Source organism: Mauremys reevesii, linkage group 4, assembly GCF_016161935.1.
Source record: "Mauremys reevesii isolate NIE-2019 linkage group 4, ASM1616193v1, whole genome shotgun sequence".
Classification (NCBI taxonomy): Eukaryota; Metazoa; Chordata; order Testudines; family Geoemydidae; genus Mauremys; species Mauremys reevesii.
Window position 1 is genome coordinate 117650175 of NC_052626.1, and position 20388 is coordinate 117670562.

General features: G+C 45.9%; 2 protein-coding genes across 3 annotated transcripts in view; both read left to right on the top strand.

The window, feature by feature from the left end:
* LOC120403579 (acyl-CoA (8-3)-desaturase-like) overlaps positions 1-4955 on the top strand; it is a 31688-nt gene extending 26733 nt beyond the window's left edge. For both annotated transcript variants that reach the window (XM_039534832.1, XM_039534833.1), the window contains exon 12: positions 129-4955. In XM_039534832.1, the coding sequence (XP_039390766.1) occupies positions 129-180 (52 nt within the window). In that variant the 3' untranslated portion in view covers positions 181-4955. The remainder of the gene's footprint in view (positions 1-128) is intronic.
* Positions 4956-14345: 9390 nt separating this feature from the next.
* The window catches only part of LOC120403991 (acyl-CoA (8-3)-desaturase-like), a 58744-nt gene continuing 52701 nt past the window's right edge, over positions 14346-20388 (top strand). The window contains exons 1-2 of the mRNA XM_039536007.1: positions 14346-14631; positions 18539-18649. Coding sequence (XP_039391941.1) covers positions 14596-14631; positions 18539-18649 — 147 coding nt within the window. The 5' untranslated portion in view covers positions 14346-14595. The remainder of the gene's footprint in view (positions 14632-18538; positions 18650-20388) is intronic.

A 20388-nucleotide genomic window follows, 5' to 3' on the forward strand; every position in this document is an offset into this window, starting at 1 on the left:
TGAACAGGGGAGATGGGGCTTCACACTAGATTCTTGCTTTCTGTCTCACCCCTGTATTTTTTTTCTCTTGATTTTATGTTCAGTCTCCTTTGCTGACTAATTGGGCTCCAACTCTCTCCCCTCTACAGCTCTCTGAAGGATTCGGGGGAACTCTGGCTTGATGCCTATCTGCATGGATAAGCAGCAGCAGCTCCTAAGGAGGAGTTACCTGGGATTTACTGCCATGAAGATGTAATACACAGCAGTGGAGGGCAAGCAGGTTCAGGGAGATGAGTGAGCCTAGTTGCTGCAGTGGGAGAGCTGTTGGGCTTAGTTTCAGTGTGAGTGTGGGGTTTTATGATAACTTTTTCTCCTATTCTACCTCTGTAAGGTTTGGTATGGGTATATGGGGACCGCTAGGGGTTAACCTTACTATGGGGAAGGTGGCTTTAGCAATAGGAACAGCAGCCCTTCTCTCTGCTGACATTTCCCTTGCTGTGTACGTGGCAGTGAATCCTATCCAACTTCTTCCTAGTGTGAAACAGTCAAAGTGAAAATAGGGACAGTGTAAATTCTGGGGAGAGGGATAATGTGGAGAAATAAGGAGAAAAGCCAGTGCTGAGAAAGAAAAGGAAGAGCCTTTAAAGGCTACAATATACATTTAAAATCTATAAACTAGGTAGGTAAGCCACAATGTGGATGCGAGACTGAATAGTGTGGACATGGGATTAGAGGGGCCAAAACTCAGGGTGGGGATGGATACAAAACCATCGAGGTGAAAACACCAAGCAGGATTAGCCATGAAACCAGAGGCAGTACACAAGAGCATAGACATGAGACTAGAGCTGATATGGCATGTTCAGTGGACCCACTTATGTGAGTGCCTTTTTGGCTATATATATGTGTGTAAAACAAGTAGAGAACCTCGATCTCAGGTTAGTTGTCCATTTGCAATTTCCAGTGAAAAGAGTATGAGCAGTTTCTCCCCTGCCTAAGGCAAATTCAGGTGAATAAAAGGGTTAATTGAGCAAATTCTGATATTGCATGCGTGATCAGGATATACATTAGTCCAGGGGAATCCCAAGTCCATTGGTTTAGGTGTTAAAATACCTCTAGAGGTTTAGCTTAGGAGAAAGAATCTTGCAAGACTCGGAGGCAGAGTGATTTAATTTTTGTTGTATCATAAGTTGTAAAAGATGTCACAGACACGTCAATATTGTGGCTTTTAGTGCTTACCTATATGGTGCTGCCTGAAGCTTTAAGGGATTCCCAACATTGCAACTAAGTGGTGCTGTCTCCCTGGCTTCTCTTAGAAAATTAAAAAAAAAAAAAAAAAGGGGAGGGGGGTTGCTCATTTGAACATGGGTGTTTGACCAATTAATAGGGCTGAATCATTACTGTCCATTACAGACAGAATAACAGATCCAAGTTTCCCCAGTCTTAACAGCTGTCAGTAGAGATGGAACTTGCATCATTCTACTCCACAATCACAAGCCGCTACCATTTAGAGAATCTTCATTAATTGTAGCAGTATTAACGCTTATGATACATACCTGACTTTCCATCAAGTTGAGCCAATGGTGCACATACACTGTAGGCAGTATATTACACTTGGCTGTTTCCTGTGTTGTGTTTCTGAAAGGGTCCTCATAAATACAGTTCGAGTGCTGTCCTTGTTGGTGCTCCACTTCAGGTGCTACTGATTGGAGATTTTTAGTAGCAGTGCCTGGTCGGGCGTGTATGTGCGCAGTAGTCATCTTGTGTTCCGACCCACTCAGTTCCTTCTCAACTGTCCTCAGCTACAGACTGAGCTCTGATGGCAGTGTCAGAAATTTACCGAGAAAAGATTTAGAAATAGTTACTAAGTTTAGTTCCCAGCGGTTAGTTAATCTTACGTTTCCAGTTAACCATTTAAACTTTCCTGTGTGTGTGTGTCCAAAAAAAAAAAAAATCTCCGAGCTCTCCTCTCAGTTTCTATCTCCATGTACCATGACAAAATTGGATAATGAAAATGCCAGGCTCCCCTGGTTTTAAACACTGCACTTCATGTAAGGATGCTATGCCTGTCTCTGAGGACAGCACTACAAGCGTCCCTTGATGTAGCGGACATGGCCGCTCGTGATGGCTACAGCTATAGTCACGAGACTGGCATCCTGGTTACAATCTGCCAGAATCCTAAAGTACCTCCAGATTAAAGACCTTCCCTTTGACAGAGAAAAATTATTTTCCATGAAGACTGATAAAGTCCTACACTTAATGGACTCTCAAACAATGCTCGGAACCCTGGGCATATATATACCCCCTAATAGACCTAGGAGATACCAACCTTATAACCAAAACAGGGACACATCGGTTCACTGACAACAGCGACCTTTCAACAATTCCTGCAAAAGACATTGTTCACAGAGATGCTGACCACCTCAGTCCCAGCTGACTGCATCACAGGCACCACCAGCCAAGACACAATTTGGAAGATTTGGTTGAGGGTCTGATCGACCTCCCCCAACACCCAGTGCATGTTACACAACCCATCCAGCTGTTTGGCCACTGATTTATGGCCATTTTACCAAGCATGGGCATCTATCCCCACAGATCACTGGGTACCGGAGATAGTAGGATCTGGATACACCATCTCTTTCATCTCCATCCCGCCTACCCATCCCTCTTCAGGGACCCTTCTCACTAGCATCTTTTGTGGTAAGAGGTAATCCATCTTGTACAGCTAGGTGCCATGGAACTCATTCCAGGACAACACGGGGGAAGGGGTTCTACTCCCATTACTTTGTGACCCAAAAGAAAAATGGAGGATGGGGATCCATTCTTGATCTCAGGAAATTCAACAAATGTATCTGTACCCACAGATTCAGAATGGTCACCCTGTACACTATCATCCCTGCGCTGCACAAGGGGGACTGGTACTCAGCTATAGACCTACAAAGTGCATATTTTCACATTACCATCCATCTAGTCTAACTCCAATATAACAATTGACTTCATAGGAGCACACCTGGACTCAGTGGAGGCAAAAGCATAACTGTCAATGCTTCAATTCACAGCAATGACCTCCCTCATATCGGTGGTCTCAGACAGCACAGGTGTCTACATGCCCCTGCCTACAACTCTTGGGATGTACGGCAGCCTCCACTTTCATTGTAACACACGCCAGACGACACATGTGCTTCCTCCAAGTACTGCTGAGCTTGGAATACATCCCACGAAAGTACGTTCTAACCAAAAGACTCACACCGACCCCAGAGGTCACCACGATAGTGGACAAACCCAGTAAAACTTTGCTCAGGCATCCCATTTCAGTAAGATCCTCCATCCAAATCAGAACAGATGCTTCACTGATCTGATGAGGAGCTCCCCTGAACCAACATACAATCCAAGGCAAATTTTCCCCCACAGAAACACACTTACACATCAATCTGCTCGAATCTCACACGGTCCACAACATGTGCCTACACTTTCTCCCTATTACATGTGGCAAAATGATAAGCGTCCTGATGGACAACATTGCATGTATGTTCTATATAAACTGCCAGGGTGGAGCACATCCCTTTCCTTATGCACAGAGGCCTTAAAACTATGGAACTAGTGTATAAAACAAAACATCACTATTACCGCAGCATACCTCCCAGGTCAACTGAACATAATGGCGGACACATTAACAGACTGTTTCCCCAAGAACACAAATAGGAAATGAACGAAATATTACAACACACATTTCATGTGTGGGATCCCTGCACAGAGATCTGTTCGTGACAGTAAACGCAAAGTACTCAAAGTTTTGCTCACAAGCAGGACTGGGAGCATGATCCCTAGGAGATGCCTTTCTCATCAAATGGAATGCTCTCCTCCTATATGCATTCCCACCGATACCTCTGATCTCCAGGATAATACACAAAATATGAACCAATAGGGCCAAAATAATCCTCCATAGTATCGACATGGCCCGAACAGACTTGGTTCCCTTACCTGTCACACATGGCGATCTGCACACCATTCACACTCCCTCGCCTACAGAATCTTCTCTTTCAGGATGACAGTCAAGTCCTCCATCTGGACCTGGAGAGACTTCACGTGAAGGCATGGCTCCAATGCGATGAACTAACCTGCTCAGAACAAGTAAAACAAGTGTTAGGCAGGAAGACACATATTACTTATTTCCAAAAATGGAAAAGATTCTTCTTATGGTGCCAGACCAAACAAATATCTGCAAGACGGGCACCGCTTCCACTAATCCTGGAATACTTATTATCCCTAAAGAACTCAGGACTTGCTATGAGCTCACTTAAAGTTCATCTTGCTGCCATCATGGCCTTCCATCAAGAGGTAGACAGGACCTCAATATTTGCTCCTTACTAAACTATTTCTAACGGGCATACAGAACATGTACCCAGACATGTGAGAACACACACCAGCATGGGACTTAAACCTTGTGCTCCAAAGGCTAACCAGAGCCCCATTCGAACCTTTAGCCACATGCTCATTACTTCATTTATTTATGAAAGTGGCATTGCTGGTTGCCATTACATCAGTGTGGACAATCAGCAAGATAAGGGTTCTCATGGCTCACTCCCCATACACAATATTCTTCAAGCATTAGAACATACCCTAAATTTAGGCCAAAAATTTCATATTTGTTCTACCTCAACCAACTGATCCATGTACCTGCATTTCATCCAAAACCACATACTAACACAGAGGAGGTGACCCTGCACATATTGGATGTGTGCTGTGCCTTAGCTTTCCACCTGGACAGAATGAAACCCTTCTAAAAATCACCCCAACTCTTTGTGTCAACAACAGAATGGTCTAAGGGTTCTACCATATCCACGCAAAGATTATCCAAATGGATATCCAGCTGTATCCACATGTGCTATTCACTACACAACACTGAAGCCCCGCGGGGCATCAGAACCCAGTCAACAAGAGCTTTATCTACCTCCATAGCATTCCTACACAAAAGTTCCTTTCTAGACATATGCAGGGCAGCCACCTGCACCTCCAAACACACATTCACAAACCACTATGCATTAATCTCAGTTCAAGCTCAGACACAAGATGAGGCCTCATGGTACTAGCCTCAGCAATGAACCACAATCCAAAGTCCCTTCCATCCTTATGAGGGCACTGCTCTACATTCACCTGAAGTGGAGCACCCATAGGGACAGCACTTAAAGAAGAGGAGGTTACTCGCCCTGTGCAGGAACTGAGGTTCTTTGAGATGTATGCCCTTGTGGGTGTGCCATTACCCATCCTCCTCCCCTCTACTTTGGAGTTCGCTTTGAGGACTGTATGGTAGAGAAGGAACTGAGGGGGTCAAGATGTGCGAGCACTAGATGAAGTGCCAATGGCACCATGAGATGGCTATTGTGCACACACATCCCAAGCAGGCACTGCTACCAAAAATCTCCAATCAGGGGCACTTGGACACATCAACACCTGAAGTGGAGCACCCACAGGGACACACATTTCAAAAAACCTCAGTTACTGCGCAGAGTGAGTAACCTTTTCTTCAGGCAGAAAATGAGAATTCTACTCCCCCCCCCCCAACACACACACACTTTTAATATTTTATTGTGATATACAAGGAAATATACCACCACCACCACCCACAACAAAGACATAGGATGGATCTAAATTGATGTGTTTCTGGAGGACAAGCATACAATATATAGCATAAAGTTTTAATTCTTACTGTATGTAACTTTTAGTAGCAATAAATAACTGTTCTTTGCTGTGTGTAAGTTTGATACCGTTTTGAATCTATAATGATTGCAGGGTAATTATATACTGAAAACAACTGAACTAGTTAAGGATGCCATGAAGTGAGGAAAATGTGCTTGCAGCTTTTTATTTCAGAATTTATAATGGGGAAAAAAATAGCAAAATGTTATAAGCCATCATCTACCCCTACTTTAAAGAGCTACCCTAGTCTGTTAAACAACAACATAAAACAAGCATTAATATTTCTGGCCTACTACAAGCAGGCTTTTATATTGCACCCCTATTAACTCTAGCAGAAACTGAAACCTACCCAAGGAGCAGATCTGCTACATTTCATGCACCTTGTATGCCACTGATACATGCAAGCCACCAGAGTCGGTGCTAGCTCATCGGAGCCCTACGCAGGAATAATGGGGATGGGTGGTCCCTACCCACCCCCCTGAGAATTCTAACTGCATTATCTCCACAAATTGGGGCCCTCTTGAGCTGTGTGGGGGCCTGAAGCAATTACTTAGTCTGTCTTATGCCTAGCAGTGCCACTCCAAGCCAGCCTCTTCATTTGCATAGACCAGGGGCGGGTAAACTTTTTGGCCTGAGGGCCACATGGGTTTCCAAAATTGTATGGAGGGCTGGTTAGCGGAGGCTGTGCCTCCCCAAACAGCCAGGCATGGCCCGCCCCTCCCCCCCCATACAACCCATCCTGCTTCTCGGCTTCTGACTGCTCCACCGGGACTCCTGCCCCATCCAGCTACCCCTGTTCCCTGTCCCTTGACAGCCCCCGGAACCTCCACCACCCCATCTAACCCCTCCTCTCATTCCTGACTGCCCCCCTGGGACTCCTGCCTCATTCAGTCCCCCTGTTCCTAACCCTCTGACTGCCCTGACCCCAATCCACACCCCTGTCCCCTGACCACCACCTTGAACTCCCCTGCCCTCTATCCAACCCTGCTCCCTGCCCCCTTACCGCACTGCCTGGAGCATGGGTGGGTGGCGGTGGTACAGCTGCGCTGCCCAGAGCACCAGGACAGGCACCTGCGCCGCCTAGCAGGAGCCAGCCATGCCATGGCGCAGCTCATAGCACCGGGTCAGGCCCCAGCTCTGCAGCTGTGCTGCCCCAGGAGCTCGCAGCCCCGCTGCCCGGAGCATTGCGCTAGTGGCACAGTGAGCTGAGGCTGCAGGGGAGGGGGAACAGCAGGGGATGGGCCAGGGGCTAGCCTCCCGGGGCAGGAGCTCAGGGGCCAGGCAGGAGGGGCCCGTGGGCTGTAGTTTGCCCACCTCTGGACCAAACTCAATGTCCCACATTCACATGGAATAGCCTGCAATTTCAGCTCACAGCCACTAGAGGCCACTGTGGTGACTGCAGTTCTCACTGCTCCCTCTGCTGGATCTGTGCAGGGGTAGAGCAGTGGGGAGAACCAAGCAAGCAGCAGCAAGTGAAGGGAGGTCCAGGGGACCCAGCCACCCCAGAACCTCTCCAGCTTCCTCAAAATTCCCTCTCCAGTCACCCAGTGTTCCCCTACACATACACACACACCTCCCTCAAATTCTCCCCCCGCAAGTCTAAGTACACCCTCAGTTTTTCCAAGCCTCCTCCACCAAACTGCCCCTTGTCAACTTCACAAACCCAACTTCTTGTAGCTGACCCCCACCATCCCCCTGCCACTTCCACCTACCCAGCCTCCTAGTTTATGTCTAGACAACCCCACAAAATTAGCTTCCCTAGATGTTTTTGAGCACCCACACACCTACCACAGCTGCCAAGTTTTGTGCAGCCCTCTTTGGGCTGCATAATTGTACAATCAGTCTTTTAACAATCGTCTCTTCCCAGAGACAGAAAATAATTACATTTAAAGGGACAGTGTCTTTAAAACATTCCTTTGCCCAGGGCCAGGCTTGTTTGTTTTCAGATTTACTTCCATATACATGAAGTATCTGCTGGCCAACAATATGAAAAAAACATTCTGGTTCATTCATTCAGATTCCCCTACTCTCTCTCACTGACTCACATTCACACACACACTCACTACAGGCAGTGACTTGCATTTCCTTTCATGGCATTACTAGTCCCAGCCGGGTAGTTCTTGGATCACACCAGTTGCAGGCATTTAAACTACAAATAAATAATACCAAACTAGCTAGCCATGCCTTCCACGCTGAAATTTTAACAGCTTCCAGTGACTTTAAAGTACATAACAAGAGTTGTTTTGCACAGTTCTGCATCAGTGATCCTTTATTAAAACACCCCTCCATGGAAAGCAATGATGGACCACTAGAAGTTTTTATTCCTGTTCTTAATTCAGACCAAGCCACCATTCAAGCCTTTACCACTCACCTAAATGGCTAAATTGCAGATTAAGGTATGCATGGTACTTTAAACTTAATTCTTTCACTTCCGATACAACCTCAAACTCAAGGCAATGAAATAAATGCCAGACAAACAGAAACTGTTAGCCAGCCATCAATAATGAAAACCTGCATGGCTGGTGCAGTACAAGTGGGTGGAGTTGTTGGCAAAAGCTCAACTTCATTGGGCAGCGAGAGGTTACAGTTGTGTAACCAGCCTTATGGTGAATAAGTTTAGCAATGAAATAAATCTGTTCTTAAGCCATAAAATCATTGTGCAACAAGAACTACAAAAAATAGCCTCCAAAGCCTCAGGGCTGAAAGCAGGGTGAAACAGAGAATTTATACAGATGTGGAAGTGTAGTCTGAATTTGTCCCTCAGTGAAATAAGGGCTCCACAGTTCTGCCCTGTTCAGTGATCCCTAGAACTGAAATGGCTGATAACGAGGACAGCATTGGGATCTGCTTTGGGACAGCATTTTCAGTGAAAGAACCTACTCAGCCTGCACAAACAGTGAGATTCCCCCAATAATTGCTGAAATCCCTGAGAGCTATATTAAGTGGTGGGACCTCAAGACATTGCAGAGGTTGCAGTAGAGGGGCTGGTGGCAGCAGAAAAAGTGACGGCACAAGCAGCCAATGGCAGCGGAGTGAACGACAGCACAGTGGCCAGCGGCGGAGTGAACGATTGCACAGCAGTGGGCAGCGACGCAGAGTAAGTGGCATGGCAGCAGTATCTGAGGCATTGCTTGATGCCTTGCTCCCTTCCCCCCTCCTTCACCTCCTCAATGGGAGGTGAACACACATGAATGCACTTCTGAATTCTGGGTCTTCGCTGGCCAAGGACAGCAAGTGTGAGTGAGGTGCAGTGGAGAAGCAGCGAGTAGCATGTTAAAGGAACATTTGTTTGTCAGATTTTCACACCACAAGGTGAGGCAAAGGACACTGCCCAACGTACTCTGGGGTAGGTGTTTTACACGTGGTCATATGCTTTTGAATCATAGCTGTGGTGTTTTCCCGAATTAAAGTCAGGTTATTTTCTCTTTTTTATTCAAAGTTTTCTTTGCTATATGGGGACTCAGTGCTTGCAAGAGGGGAAGTATTCTTTCTTAGCGGTGCCCAGAGGTGTGGTCAGTTTTCCCAGATTACAGAGTAGGGGCTTGAACCAGTTCTGTATTGTACTGCTAAGAGGAAACCCTAGCAGAAGGGCTACATAGAGAAAGGAGAGACGACTAGGGATGGGAAAGGGATTAAACATGAGGGTGTTGGGTTTTTTTAACCTATTTGCTCCATTTTTAGTTTGAAACCTTTTCTATTTGTTCCCTTCCCCTACTTATTTTGAGCCCACCCCTTTTATTTTCCATTTTGACCAACTGTAACTTCCTGCCATGTCCCCGGCTTAATTTTCCTACCTCCTCTTTAGTTTCTTCTCTTCCTGGCCCACAAGACATTGCATCACTAACTACATATCGCAAAAAAGGAGATTAACTAGATAGTGAGTTCCATGTAAATGTCAGTAATAAGGCAATTGCAGGGGCAGCAAATTTGAGAAAATGGCCTCTCCTCCTGCTGGTAAGTCATTGCTCTGACCTCCTGAAGCTACTCTCCTGGCAAAGGAAGGAAGGGAAGATTGGGGTCCTAGGTTCAACCACCTAAGAATACTTAGGGAGTCCAATTTGAGAATTCATGAGATGTAAAGCCATACGGAAGAATTCAATCAACAAGAGAGTAAAAATTTAGGGGTGGCAGGCAATGAGTCTCCCTCAGCCCCCAGTGCTCATGCCTACACCTAACTTTCCCTTACTCCTAATTTTGTGCCTTCCTTAACTCTATCTGCCCCTTAGGGTTAGAACATTCTTCTAGTCAATCTCTATCCAACCCCATCCCTCTGTGACTGTTTCTGAATAGTCCATGCTATTTCTTGCATCAGTATTAATTAGATCAGAACCAGCCTGGATAAATCAGAAACAGCACAAAATAGAAAAGAAAATATTAACCAGTGCTTGGTCTCTGAGGTGATTACACATATAGAAGCCAGGGGAGGAAGGATGGATCTTCCCTCTACCACAATCCAAGAAGTCAGGTCAAGTCAGGGGCTATTACTGACCACACTTTGTTTTAGGTCATGGAGACCCCTTTTAGATTCATTTTGTGCAAGTTAGAGGTTGGCTGGACTATTGAAAACTGGTTGAGCTCACTTTGCAAGACACCTCTGGCTCAGGTGAGCTGGGACAGTCCTCTTGTTCTTGTATTATTGAAAAGGATAAACAGGAGCACCCCCTTTACTGCCCATATGCTATACATTATTTTGCATATCTCTATTATGTTTCCTCTTACTGAACTCCTTTCTCAACTAAATGGATCCAATCTTTTCATGTCCCCTCATATGGAAATCTCTCCACTCTTCCAAATATTCTCATCCCCTTCTTTCTGAACTCCTATTTCTGTTATATCTTTCTTGAGATAGGGTGCCAGAATGGAACACAGTATTCCAGGAAGGGTGAACCATTGATTTATATAACAACATTATATAAACAGCAAGATTAAAGCAAAATAAAAGGACTATTCATCTCAATGGAAACCTAAGCTTTGCAAGTGGCAGAGAACGGCTCCCACACTAGAGCTATAACAAAAACAATGGTTTATATAATTACAAGTTTCCTAAAAGATGTAAAGCATTTACTATCCAAAGTTCTGATCCGGGGCAGCAGAACAGGGGGGCCAGGAGACCATGCCCCCCATTTTTACTAGCCATAAGGGTGAGTGACGAAGGGGAAGTGGCAGAAAGGAGCAAATGGGGGGTGGGATCTTGAGGGGAAGAGGTGACACAGGAGTGGGGCTTCAGGGGAAGAAGCGGTGTGGGGTGGAGGCTCAGAGGGGGAAGGGTGGCATGAGGGTGGGTACTTGGGGGGAAGGGGTGGTGCAGGAGCGGGACCTTGGGGGAGTAGGTTTGCCAACCCTCCAGGATTGCCTTGGAGTCTCTAGGAATTAAAGATTAATCCTTAATTAAAGATTGTCATGTTAGGAACCCTTCAGGGAAAGGTGGGAACCCTATAGCTGGGCAGCACAATGGGAGTATGGCCACGGTTTGGGCACCTGTGGTCCCCCTCCCCCACTTTTAGGGTGTTTCTGCCACTCCTGGTTCTGATCAAGATAAGGAAAGACAAGGCCAGGGATATCCTAGAAGTCCTGATGTGGCCAAGACAGACAGACATTCTCTAACCTCATCCAGCTGGCTGTTTGCTCTCTGATCATCTTCCAGACCATCCCTCATCTTTTCTCTCGAGAAGCCAGGCAAATCCTTCCCCCCAGTCTCTGTGTTCTGGCTACATGGCTGATCTCTTGAGATCAGAAGGACCGTTTGTTTGATGAAATTGGTTTTCAGTAACCACTAATCATAGAGTCCAGTGTCTGGGCGGTGAAGGAAGAGCTGGAATGCCCAGAGACTACATTTTTTGACTTCTTGTTAACCAATGTAGTGAGACAGAAATTTACTTTTGTTACTGGCCTCATATAATCTAATGAGAGAATAACCACCAGTTTGGTGTGAGTTTGCCCTATTTCTCAGCAGTTTATCCTGAATTTGGCATCCTCAGCTGTGACTCACTGAGGCATGGTGATAGGAGGGCTTTGACCTTTTAACTTGAGAGGACTAAATCTTTTAGAAAGTCTTTCAAATTGTTTCTCTATTGCAGACAGATCTAAAGGGTCGGCTGTCTCCAAGCAGAGACACTAGGCAGATATAGGGCTGCATTAATTGTCACTATCAATCTTGAGGTCTCCAACTTCCTTCAGGTGTACAAACGCACTCAATGAGATCTTTAAACTTGAATAGCCTTTCTGAAAAATGTTCCTGTTACTGAAATGTAAAGGTCCAGGACTTGGACCTCTATACATACCTTTTTCTGAACATTATGCAGTAACCCAGATCTCAGCTTCCCATGCTACGTTTGGCTCTGCTGTGTTATCTTCAGTTTTGGACTCGACTCCAAAGCTCCCTCCTCCTTAGTGTGAACTGCTCAATAATCATCCAGAGTGGAGCATCCATAGTGGTACTACTACTCAAAGAAGAGGTTATTCACCCTGTGCAGTATCTGCAGTTCTTCAAAATATGTGTCCTTATGGGTGCTCCACTACCCTCCCTCCCTCCTTCCCCTCTGCTATGGAGTTCTCTGCTATAGAACTTCATGGCAGAGAAGAAACTGAGGGTGGATTTACTACAGCGATGGAAGAACTCCTCCTGTTGCTGTGTAAGGTCATGTCTACACTACCACTTATGCCGGCAAAGCTTATGTCACTCAGGGGTGTGAAGAAAAACACCCCTCCTGAGTGATATAAGTTTCACCGGTGTGCACAGCACTATGTTGGCGGGAGAGCCTCTCTCGACGACATAGGTACTGCCACTCATTGAGGCAGTTTTATTATGTCGACGAGAGAACTCTCCCTTGTCAGCATAGGGCGGCTACACAAGCAATCTTACAGCAGCACAGCTGCATCAGTACAGCTGTGCTGCTGTAAGCTCACTAGTGTAGACCCAGCCTAAATGTGTCTGCTACAGCATTTCTAGAGTACATATACCCACTGTCTACACTACAAAGTTTCACTGGCATAGCTATGTCAGCTGGGGCGGAGGAGGGAGAATCACACTCTTTGCCAATGTAGCTATTCTGGCATTACCCCCAGTGTTGGTGCAACTCGGCAAAGCTAATGTCTTCCAGGAAGGTGGTTTAGCTATGCCTGCAGAAAAACTCCTGCTGGTTTAAGCCACGTTTCTACCAGGGGGATCAGCAATGCATGTGTGGTGTAGACAAGCCCTGATAATAGTATTTCACAGTGCTCTAATAACACTTTCCTTCTGTAACCCTTCCTTGCATTAGGACTGGGGGGTAATCTGGGATATTGATTTCTTCTCTTTGTTATGGAGAGCACTGTTTGCCATTCTAACAGTGAGTGAGACATTAGGTAGCTGTAGACATTAGGGAAGGACCAATGGAGTTTAAAAACAAAGGGAATACAAATAAACCATCTCCCCTGTGGCTAGAGGTGGGAGCCATTTAAAAATAATAATTAAAAACCTCTTCCTGTTAAAGTGCCAAGTTTGAAAATGGACTGGGGACATGGGACCTGCTCCCCCAAGGATAACTAATTGATGGTGAAACTAGTGGCCTTGAGGGAGCAGAGCACATGTAAGGGAAGGGGCATGTCGTGGGCAGCACCTGGTGTATTCAGCATCCAAAGGGCTCCCGAGAGGGTGCGAGCCAATAGACTGCCAGAAGTGTATGTGGGAGGGGAATCGAAGAAGTCAGGTTGTTCTCTTGTGGGGATGCTGGTCAAAGTCATTTTGAATTCTAATCCTATCCTCCACAGTGCTAGCAACCCTTCCCAGCTGGGTGTCCTCTGCACATTTTATAAGCAGACTCCACTCCATGATCCAGGTCACCAAAGAAAATACTGAATCATACCCAGACCCAGGACAGACCCCTGGGGGGGCCCACTACAGGTATCCCCCAACTTTTACAGCAAACCATTGGTGATTACTCTGGAATAGAGTCTTTCAACCAGTAGGACACTCATATTTTGGTAACTCCCTCTAGGCCGCATTTCCCTAGTTTGCTTATGGGAATGTCATATGGGACTGTGTCAAAAACCTTACTAGAATCAAGCTGCAACATGTCTACACCTTCCCCCCATCCGCTAGGCCAGTAACCCTGTCAAAGAAAGGACATTAGGCTGGTTTGGCATGATTTGTTTTGACAAATCCATGTTAGTTATTATTTATAACCCTATTGTCCTCTAGGTGCTTACAGATTTATTGCTTCATAATTTGTTCATCTCTGTTTTTACAGGTAGTGCGGGACAGCCAAAACTTAAGGTTGTAGAATTCATTGCTGTTCTGTTTTTCATCCCGATGGAAGACTTTATTGACAAAACATGGGCAGTCAGGCTTTTTCTTAATCTAATTTGTTCTGGCATGGCATTTGACAGCTGGGATCATGCTGCCAAGAATGTTCTGTTCCCAGAACCTGAGTCAGAATCTGTGTTTATCCAGTTGCATCATCCCTTTTGGAGTTAACTACCAAACTACCAAGGGAGAGAGGTAAATGGCAAAGGGAGTTCTAATAAGGGTAGAACAGGGAAAAGTTTGGCAGGACCAGTGGGTTTTCAGGGCCCCGGGAGAGCTGGAACTGAAAGGAGTGCGGTAGCCAATTGGCTCTTGGGTGGGCAAGACTGGGTGGGGTCACTTTCAATATGGATAGTGCAGAGAGAGCAGCTAGCTCAGTACTAGCTCAGGAGCGTGACGGCAGCAGGGAGAAGAGTGAAGTTGCTCAGTGCTGAGGCAGCTGGGGATAGCTTCAGAGTCAACTCCTCCTAAAGTGCGTTTGAGGGATACAGTGGAGGAGGCAGGCCCCTGCAGCTCTTCACCTGGGAGGAGATCGGGCTCCACACGGGCTGGGGGCACCCGCAGCAGGAGAGGTGGCTGGTGATCGACAGGAAGGTCTATGACATGAGCCAGTTCTACCGGCGGCACCTGGGCAGCGCATGGCTTATCAGTCTCTATGCAGGGCAAGATGCCTGGTAAGAGCCAGGATGGGGGGTAGGGGACATGTAGCAGAAGGTATCACTGTGCAGGGCAAGATGCCATGGTAAGAGCTGAGAAGAAGGGAAGGATCATGTTGCTTGTCAGCTACTATGTGGGACAGGATACCATGGTGAGGCCCAGGAGATTTGTAAAGGTGTGACCAACCAATCAAGCGCTGGAAAACTGGCTTAAAAAGCCAGCTGGGATTTCTTGTGTCATGAATGAATCCAAGGGAAATACTAAAGAGATGTTATGGTCAACTCTGTGCCTTCCCCACCCCTTCCCCAGATCTTAGGAGGCTATTTGCAAGTGAATCAAGTGGAATAGGACAGGGCTGGGCTGACTGGACTTCGAAGACCCCTAATGGTGTGTCACATGCCAAGGTACAATCCAAACTAGTGAGGGGTTGTGTCATTGCCTGCCCTGCAACCTTGGGTGCCTCACAATGCTTTGCTGTTGTAGCTCCCCACCTGGGCGGCTCACAAATAGCCTGCCATTGTGCAGGTCACACTGAAGTGTCTGTGTATAGCAGTAGTCCTGGTCCAGCAGCCTATCAGCAAGCACCAACCCCACTTTGGCTCCCACCAGCCTTAGTTACTACTTGCAGGGTGACAATAACACACTCCCAGTCCTGGATTTTCCCAAAACTGTGTTCTGTACTGTCCTGTCCTCTCCTGGGTAGTTTGGAGAACAGAGGTCCCTTGCCCCTGTAAGTGGGTCAATATTCAACTTTAACCGGAGTTACCAAACATTTTGGTTTAAAGACAACACTGGAAAACAAGTTTATTAACAATAGAAGATAGGATTTTAAGTGAGTACAAGTATAAGGTATTAAAGTCAGCAATGATTACAAGACAAATACAGATAAAACACTTTCTAATAGCTAAAACTTTACTCTGAACCCAATCTAGCTTGTTAAGTCCTTACCATGTGTTTCCAGCAACATGACTGACCAAATTCTCAGGTCGGGATTCTCCCCTCTCCCCCAGAGTCAAAGGGCTGGTTCCCTTGTTGTGAAAGAGAGAGATGGAAAGAAAGATGCCTTGGGGTGTTTTTGCTCATCACTTTTATAGTCCAGTCACCCTTTGAAGTGGATTCTTCTGATGATTATCCCTCAAAGCAAAGTTTATTCAAACAGTGAAGAAGGCACAGGTGGTGAAGGTGACTCCATGCTCTTTCTTCTCACGTCTTCTGTTTGCTGAAATGCAGATTTGCCTGGTCTCCTGCCTTTGCTGTCATGAGGACTCTGTGTACTACATATGTAAACTGAAGTACACACACACACACACATTCCTTTGTTTAGGACAGACCTGTTTAACAACTTTTTCCCAGAGGCAGGGCTGTGTGATTTTGAACACATGCTAATAACATCATAAGGGGGATTTCATAACTTTACATATAATATTGCTACATATATTTCACCATGATATTACTGACCAGCAGTTTTCAAATAATACCTCACAAGGCATATTTTGTACAAAGATTATTACAGAGTGGATATTTTGTGAATACAGGATTGCTTCTGGTCACACTGTGGAATGCCTCATTGAGGCTACTGCAGCCAGCCATAATGTAGAGCAGCCTAAGGGAGGTCTAAATTATGTCTGGGACTGGCCTGGCCCTTAACAGTGCAGATGTGCAGGGGAATACAAGGACTTACAGCTCCCTTGTCCTCCACCCCAGCCCAAGCTGCCCTGAGAAAAGCTAAGAACATAAGAACAGCCATACTGGGTCAGACCAATGGTCCATAAAGCCCAGTATCCTGTCTTCCAACAGTGGCCAATGCCATGTGCTTCAAAGGGAATGAACAGAACCGGGCAATTATTGAGTGGTCCATTCCCTGTCATCCCCTCCCAGCTTCTGGCAATCCAAAGCTAGGGACACTCAGGGCATGGGACTGTGTCCCTGACCACCATGACTAATAGCCACTGAGGAACCTAAGCTCCGTGAATTTATCTAATTCTTTTTTTAACCCAGTTATACTTTTGGCCTTCACATCAATCCCTGTCAACTAGCTGCACAGGTCAATTGTGTGTTGTGTCAAGAAATACTTCCTTTTTTTCTTTTAAACCTGCTGCCTATTAATTTCATTGGGTGACCCTGGTTCTTGTGTTATGTGAAGGAGTAAATAACACGTCCTTATTCACTTTCTCCACACCAGTCGTGATTTTATAGACCTCTATCATATCCCCGCTTAGTCGTCTCTTTTCCAAGCTGAATAGTCGCAGTCTTTTTAATCTCTCCTCATATGGAAGATGTTCCAAACCCTTCATCATTTATGTTGCCCTTCTCTGTACTTTTTCCAACTCTAATATATCTTTTTTGAGATGGGATGACCAGAACTGCACCCAGTATTCCAGGTGTGGGTGTACCATGGATTTATATAGAGGCAATATGATATTTTCTGTCTTATTATCTATCCCTTTCCTAAGGTTCCTAACATTCCGTTAGCCTTTTTGGCTGCCGCTGCACATAGCATAAATGTTTTCAGCTGTGGCACAGCTTGAACATGTGCGTCACAGTTTTTAGGGATTAAGAATAGAGGTGGGTGGGAAACTATTTTTCTACCTTCCGAAATGAACCTGAGATCTTTCAAAAGTAAAAATACATGTGTATGTATGTGAGAGTGAACAGCCTGGTGGTTAAGGCCTGCACTCAGGATGTGGGAAACCCCAGTTCAAGATCCTCCTCTGCACTTAGGTCTCACAAATCAGTGCCTTAACTACCAGGATATTCTGGGTTGAGTCTCTCTGAGACATTCCATCCAGGATCCAATAAACTTTTCCCATCAAAACTAGTACATTCCCATGAAACATTTCCGCTTCAATTAATTGGAATTTTCCAAGAACAACAAAAATCAGAAAATTCCCAACCAGCTGTAGTAAGAATCATATTTTCTGTCATGGCTAAGGTTACACAAGTCCTAATTTTGGATATTTATGAAGTAGCAGAAAGAAAAAATTGAAAAAGGATGTGCAACTTCCATTCCTTACCCTCCTAATCTGAATATTCAAATTCAGATGATTTTTTTTAAACCACAAAGAGACAAAGCTATTATTTGATGCATATTCAAATTAAAAGGATTTTTATAGCCCAAGATATGCAGTAGGATGTTTTTGAACCTATCTGATATTGCACAAATTACTGAGTAGAATGACTTTTCCTTCCCACTCTTTGTAGCTCTTATTGCTAGAATGTCAATAATTTCTGAACAGCCTTATTAGACTCAGACATATCTTTCTGATGCTGTTATGTTTTGTTTGTTATGTTTTGCTGATGCTGTTTCAATAGATTGAATCTCTACTTATACTCATTTAGAAAATAAAAAGATCTCTTCTCCTATCCATGCTTACCATCTCTTTATAGTATCTTCTAAAATGACCACCGAGAGATCATCCCTTTTATAAATTTCAGTCCCCTCTGCCAGATGAGTCACTTACCAGGGGAAACTGGGTCCTCTGGACTGCAGCCAGATCATTGTTCTGTGGTGCTTCCATTTGACCGATAGAGCATCAGGTTAATGATTTTGGATTGCTATTTTTAGCCCTTTGCTAGGTGCAGGAATTTCTCCAGTGTGTTTCTGCTCAAAATAGAGGTTAAGCAGCAAAAGTGAAGAGACAGTCCAGTTTACAATCCAAATGACGATCACAAAACAAAATGCAATTTGTAGTTTGATATAGATGTGTGCAGACATATACCAATCAACCACAGTTTATTTTAATGTAATTAAGCTTAAAATAAAGTGCATACAGTGTTGTATTAAACTTTATCCCAGCAATATCTTGAATAGATAGAGAAGGAGGGGCCTTCCCGAACAGTATTGCTTCTTACTGTTTCATGTTGTTTGTATTTCCCCATGCTTGGTGTGTTGTTTTCTCACCCTATTCCTTTGTGCATTTACAGGATGCCTCTATAGCTTTCCATATCAATAAAACACTGGTGAGAAAGTCCATGAACTTGCTGCTGATTGGGGAGCTGGCACTTGGTCAACCCAGCTTTGAGCCCTGCAAAAATGTGAGTGTCTTTAAGGGACTGATGTAGGGTGGGATCTGGGAGTCAAGTTTGTTCCCCAAAAATGCAAAACCAGATTTTTCATTCATTTAGTGGCAGCCAGAACTCCTGGTACACATTATACATCACACTGCAACATAGAGCCACAATGCCAATGGACGGGAATGCTAATCAGCCATGCTTTTACCTTGGTGCAATATTGACCCTCACTGAGCTCCCCTACTTCCCCCACATTTAAATGATTCCCCACATAGTGGTAGCAGGCAGGAAGAACCCATCAGCTATTGGATATCCCCAGCATCACAGATTCCCTCTAGTTATGGCACAGCCTGTCAAGTGCAGACTGTCCCAGTGACTCCCTCTGTGCAGGGGCGGCTCTAGAAATCGGGCTGCCCTTCCCCGGTCCCGCGGCGGGTCCCCTCTTCCCGCGGCTCCGGTTGAGCTCCTGCCGGCATGCCTGCGGCAGGTCCGCCGCAGTCATGCCTGCGGGAGCTCAACCGGAGCCGCGGGAAGACGGGACCCGCCGCAGTCATGCCTGCGGCAGGTCCGCTCGTCCCGGGCTCCGGTGGACCTGCCGCAGGCATGCCGGCGGGAGCTCCACCGGAGCCAAATGCCGCCCCCCCGGGAAACGGCCGCCCCAAGTGCCTGCTTGGCGCGCTGGTGTCTAGAGCCGCCCCTGCCTCTGTGGGAGGGGCCCCTGCCTCTGCGGCCCTTTCCCAGGGGGGCGGCAGGCTGGGCCCCCCTGGCTGGGCCGGTGGACCTGCCGCAGTCATGCCTGCGGGAGGTCCACCGGAGCTTGGGGACGACCGGACCTGCCGCAGGCATGACTGCGGACGGTTCGCTGGTCCCGCGGCTCGGCTGGACCTCCCGCAGGCATGACTGCGGCAGCTCAACCGGAGCCGCCGGACCAGCGTACCGCCCGCAGCTGCGGGAGGTCCAGCTGAGCCGCGCGACCAGCGGACCCTCCGCAGTCATGCCCGCGGCAGGTCCGCTGCTCCCGCGGCTCGGGGGCGCCTCCCGGGCATCATTGCTTGGGGCGGCCAAATTTGTAGAGCCGCCCCTGGTGGGAGCATAGATTTCCCCCACTTCCACAGAGATCTCTGTGCAGAAAGGTAGTCAACTGGACTTTTCTTGTTGCCCATCAAAAGCAAGAAGTCAAAAGGTAACTCATATTACAACACAATGCAATTCTGTAGTTTATATACTACATTGCAAAATCAATCAATGCATGTTATGGAATATATCACATCCTCCTTCACATAGCAGCATTCACCGTCAGGAACAAAAACAACAGGCTTCACTAGGAAAGATTCTTATTGCCCAATTAATTTGTTAAAACATAAAAGTTACATTAACAGTATTTATTTCAGAAATTTTTCAGTGTAAAAGTTAAATTATGGCATTTATCTATTCTCTTGCAATTTGCATGCATTTCATGTAACAGCTCTCAAGTGTTGGTTTATAAGTGTTTATTAAAGAATTATTTTCTGAAATTTTAAATTTAAGTTTGCTTCCAGAGAGGCTCTATTCTCAGAGGTGTGAGGGTAGATACTTAAAATATGAGTGTGTATTTGACAGCCGCCACCTTGGCCAACACACCACGGACTGGACTGGCAACTGTCTGACATCTTTTGTGGATTAGGCACAGAGGAGGCCATATTATACATATTGACCAGTGGGTTGCATATATAAGGTTGAATGTTCACTTCCAGAAAACTTAATTAATACAGAGTTAAGGCAAA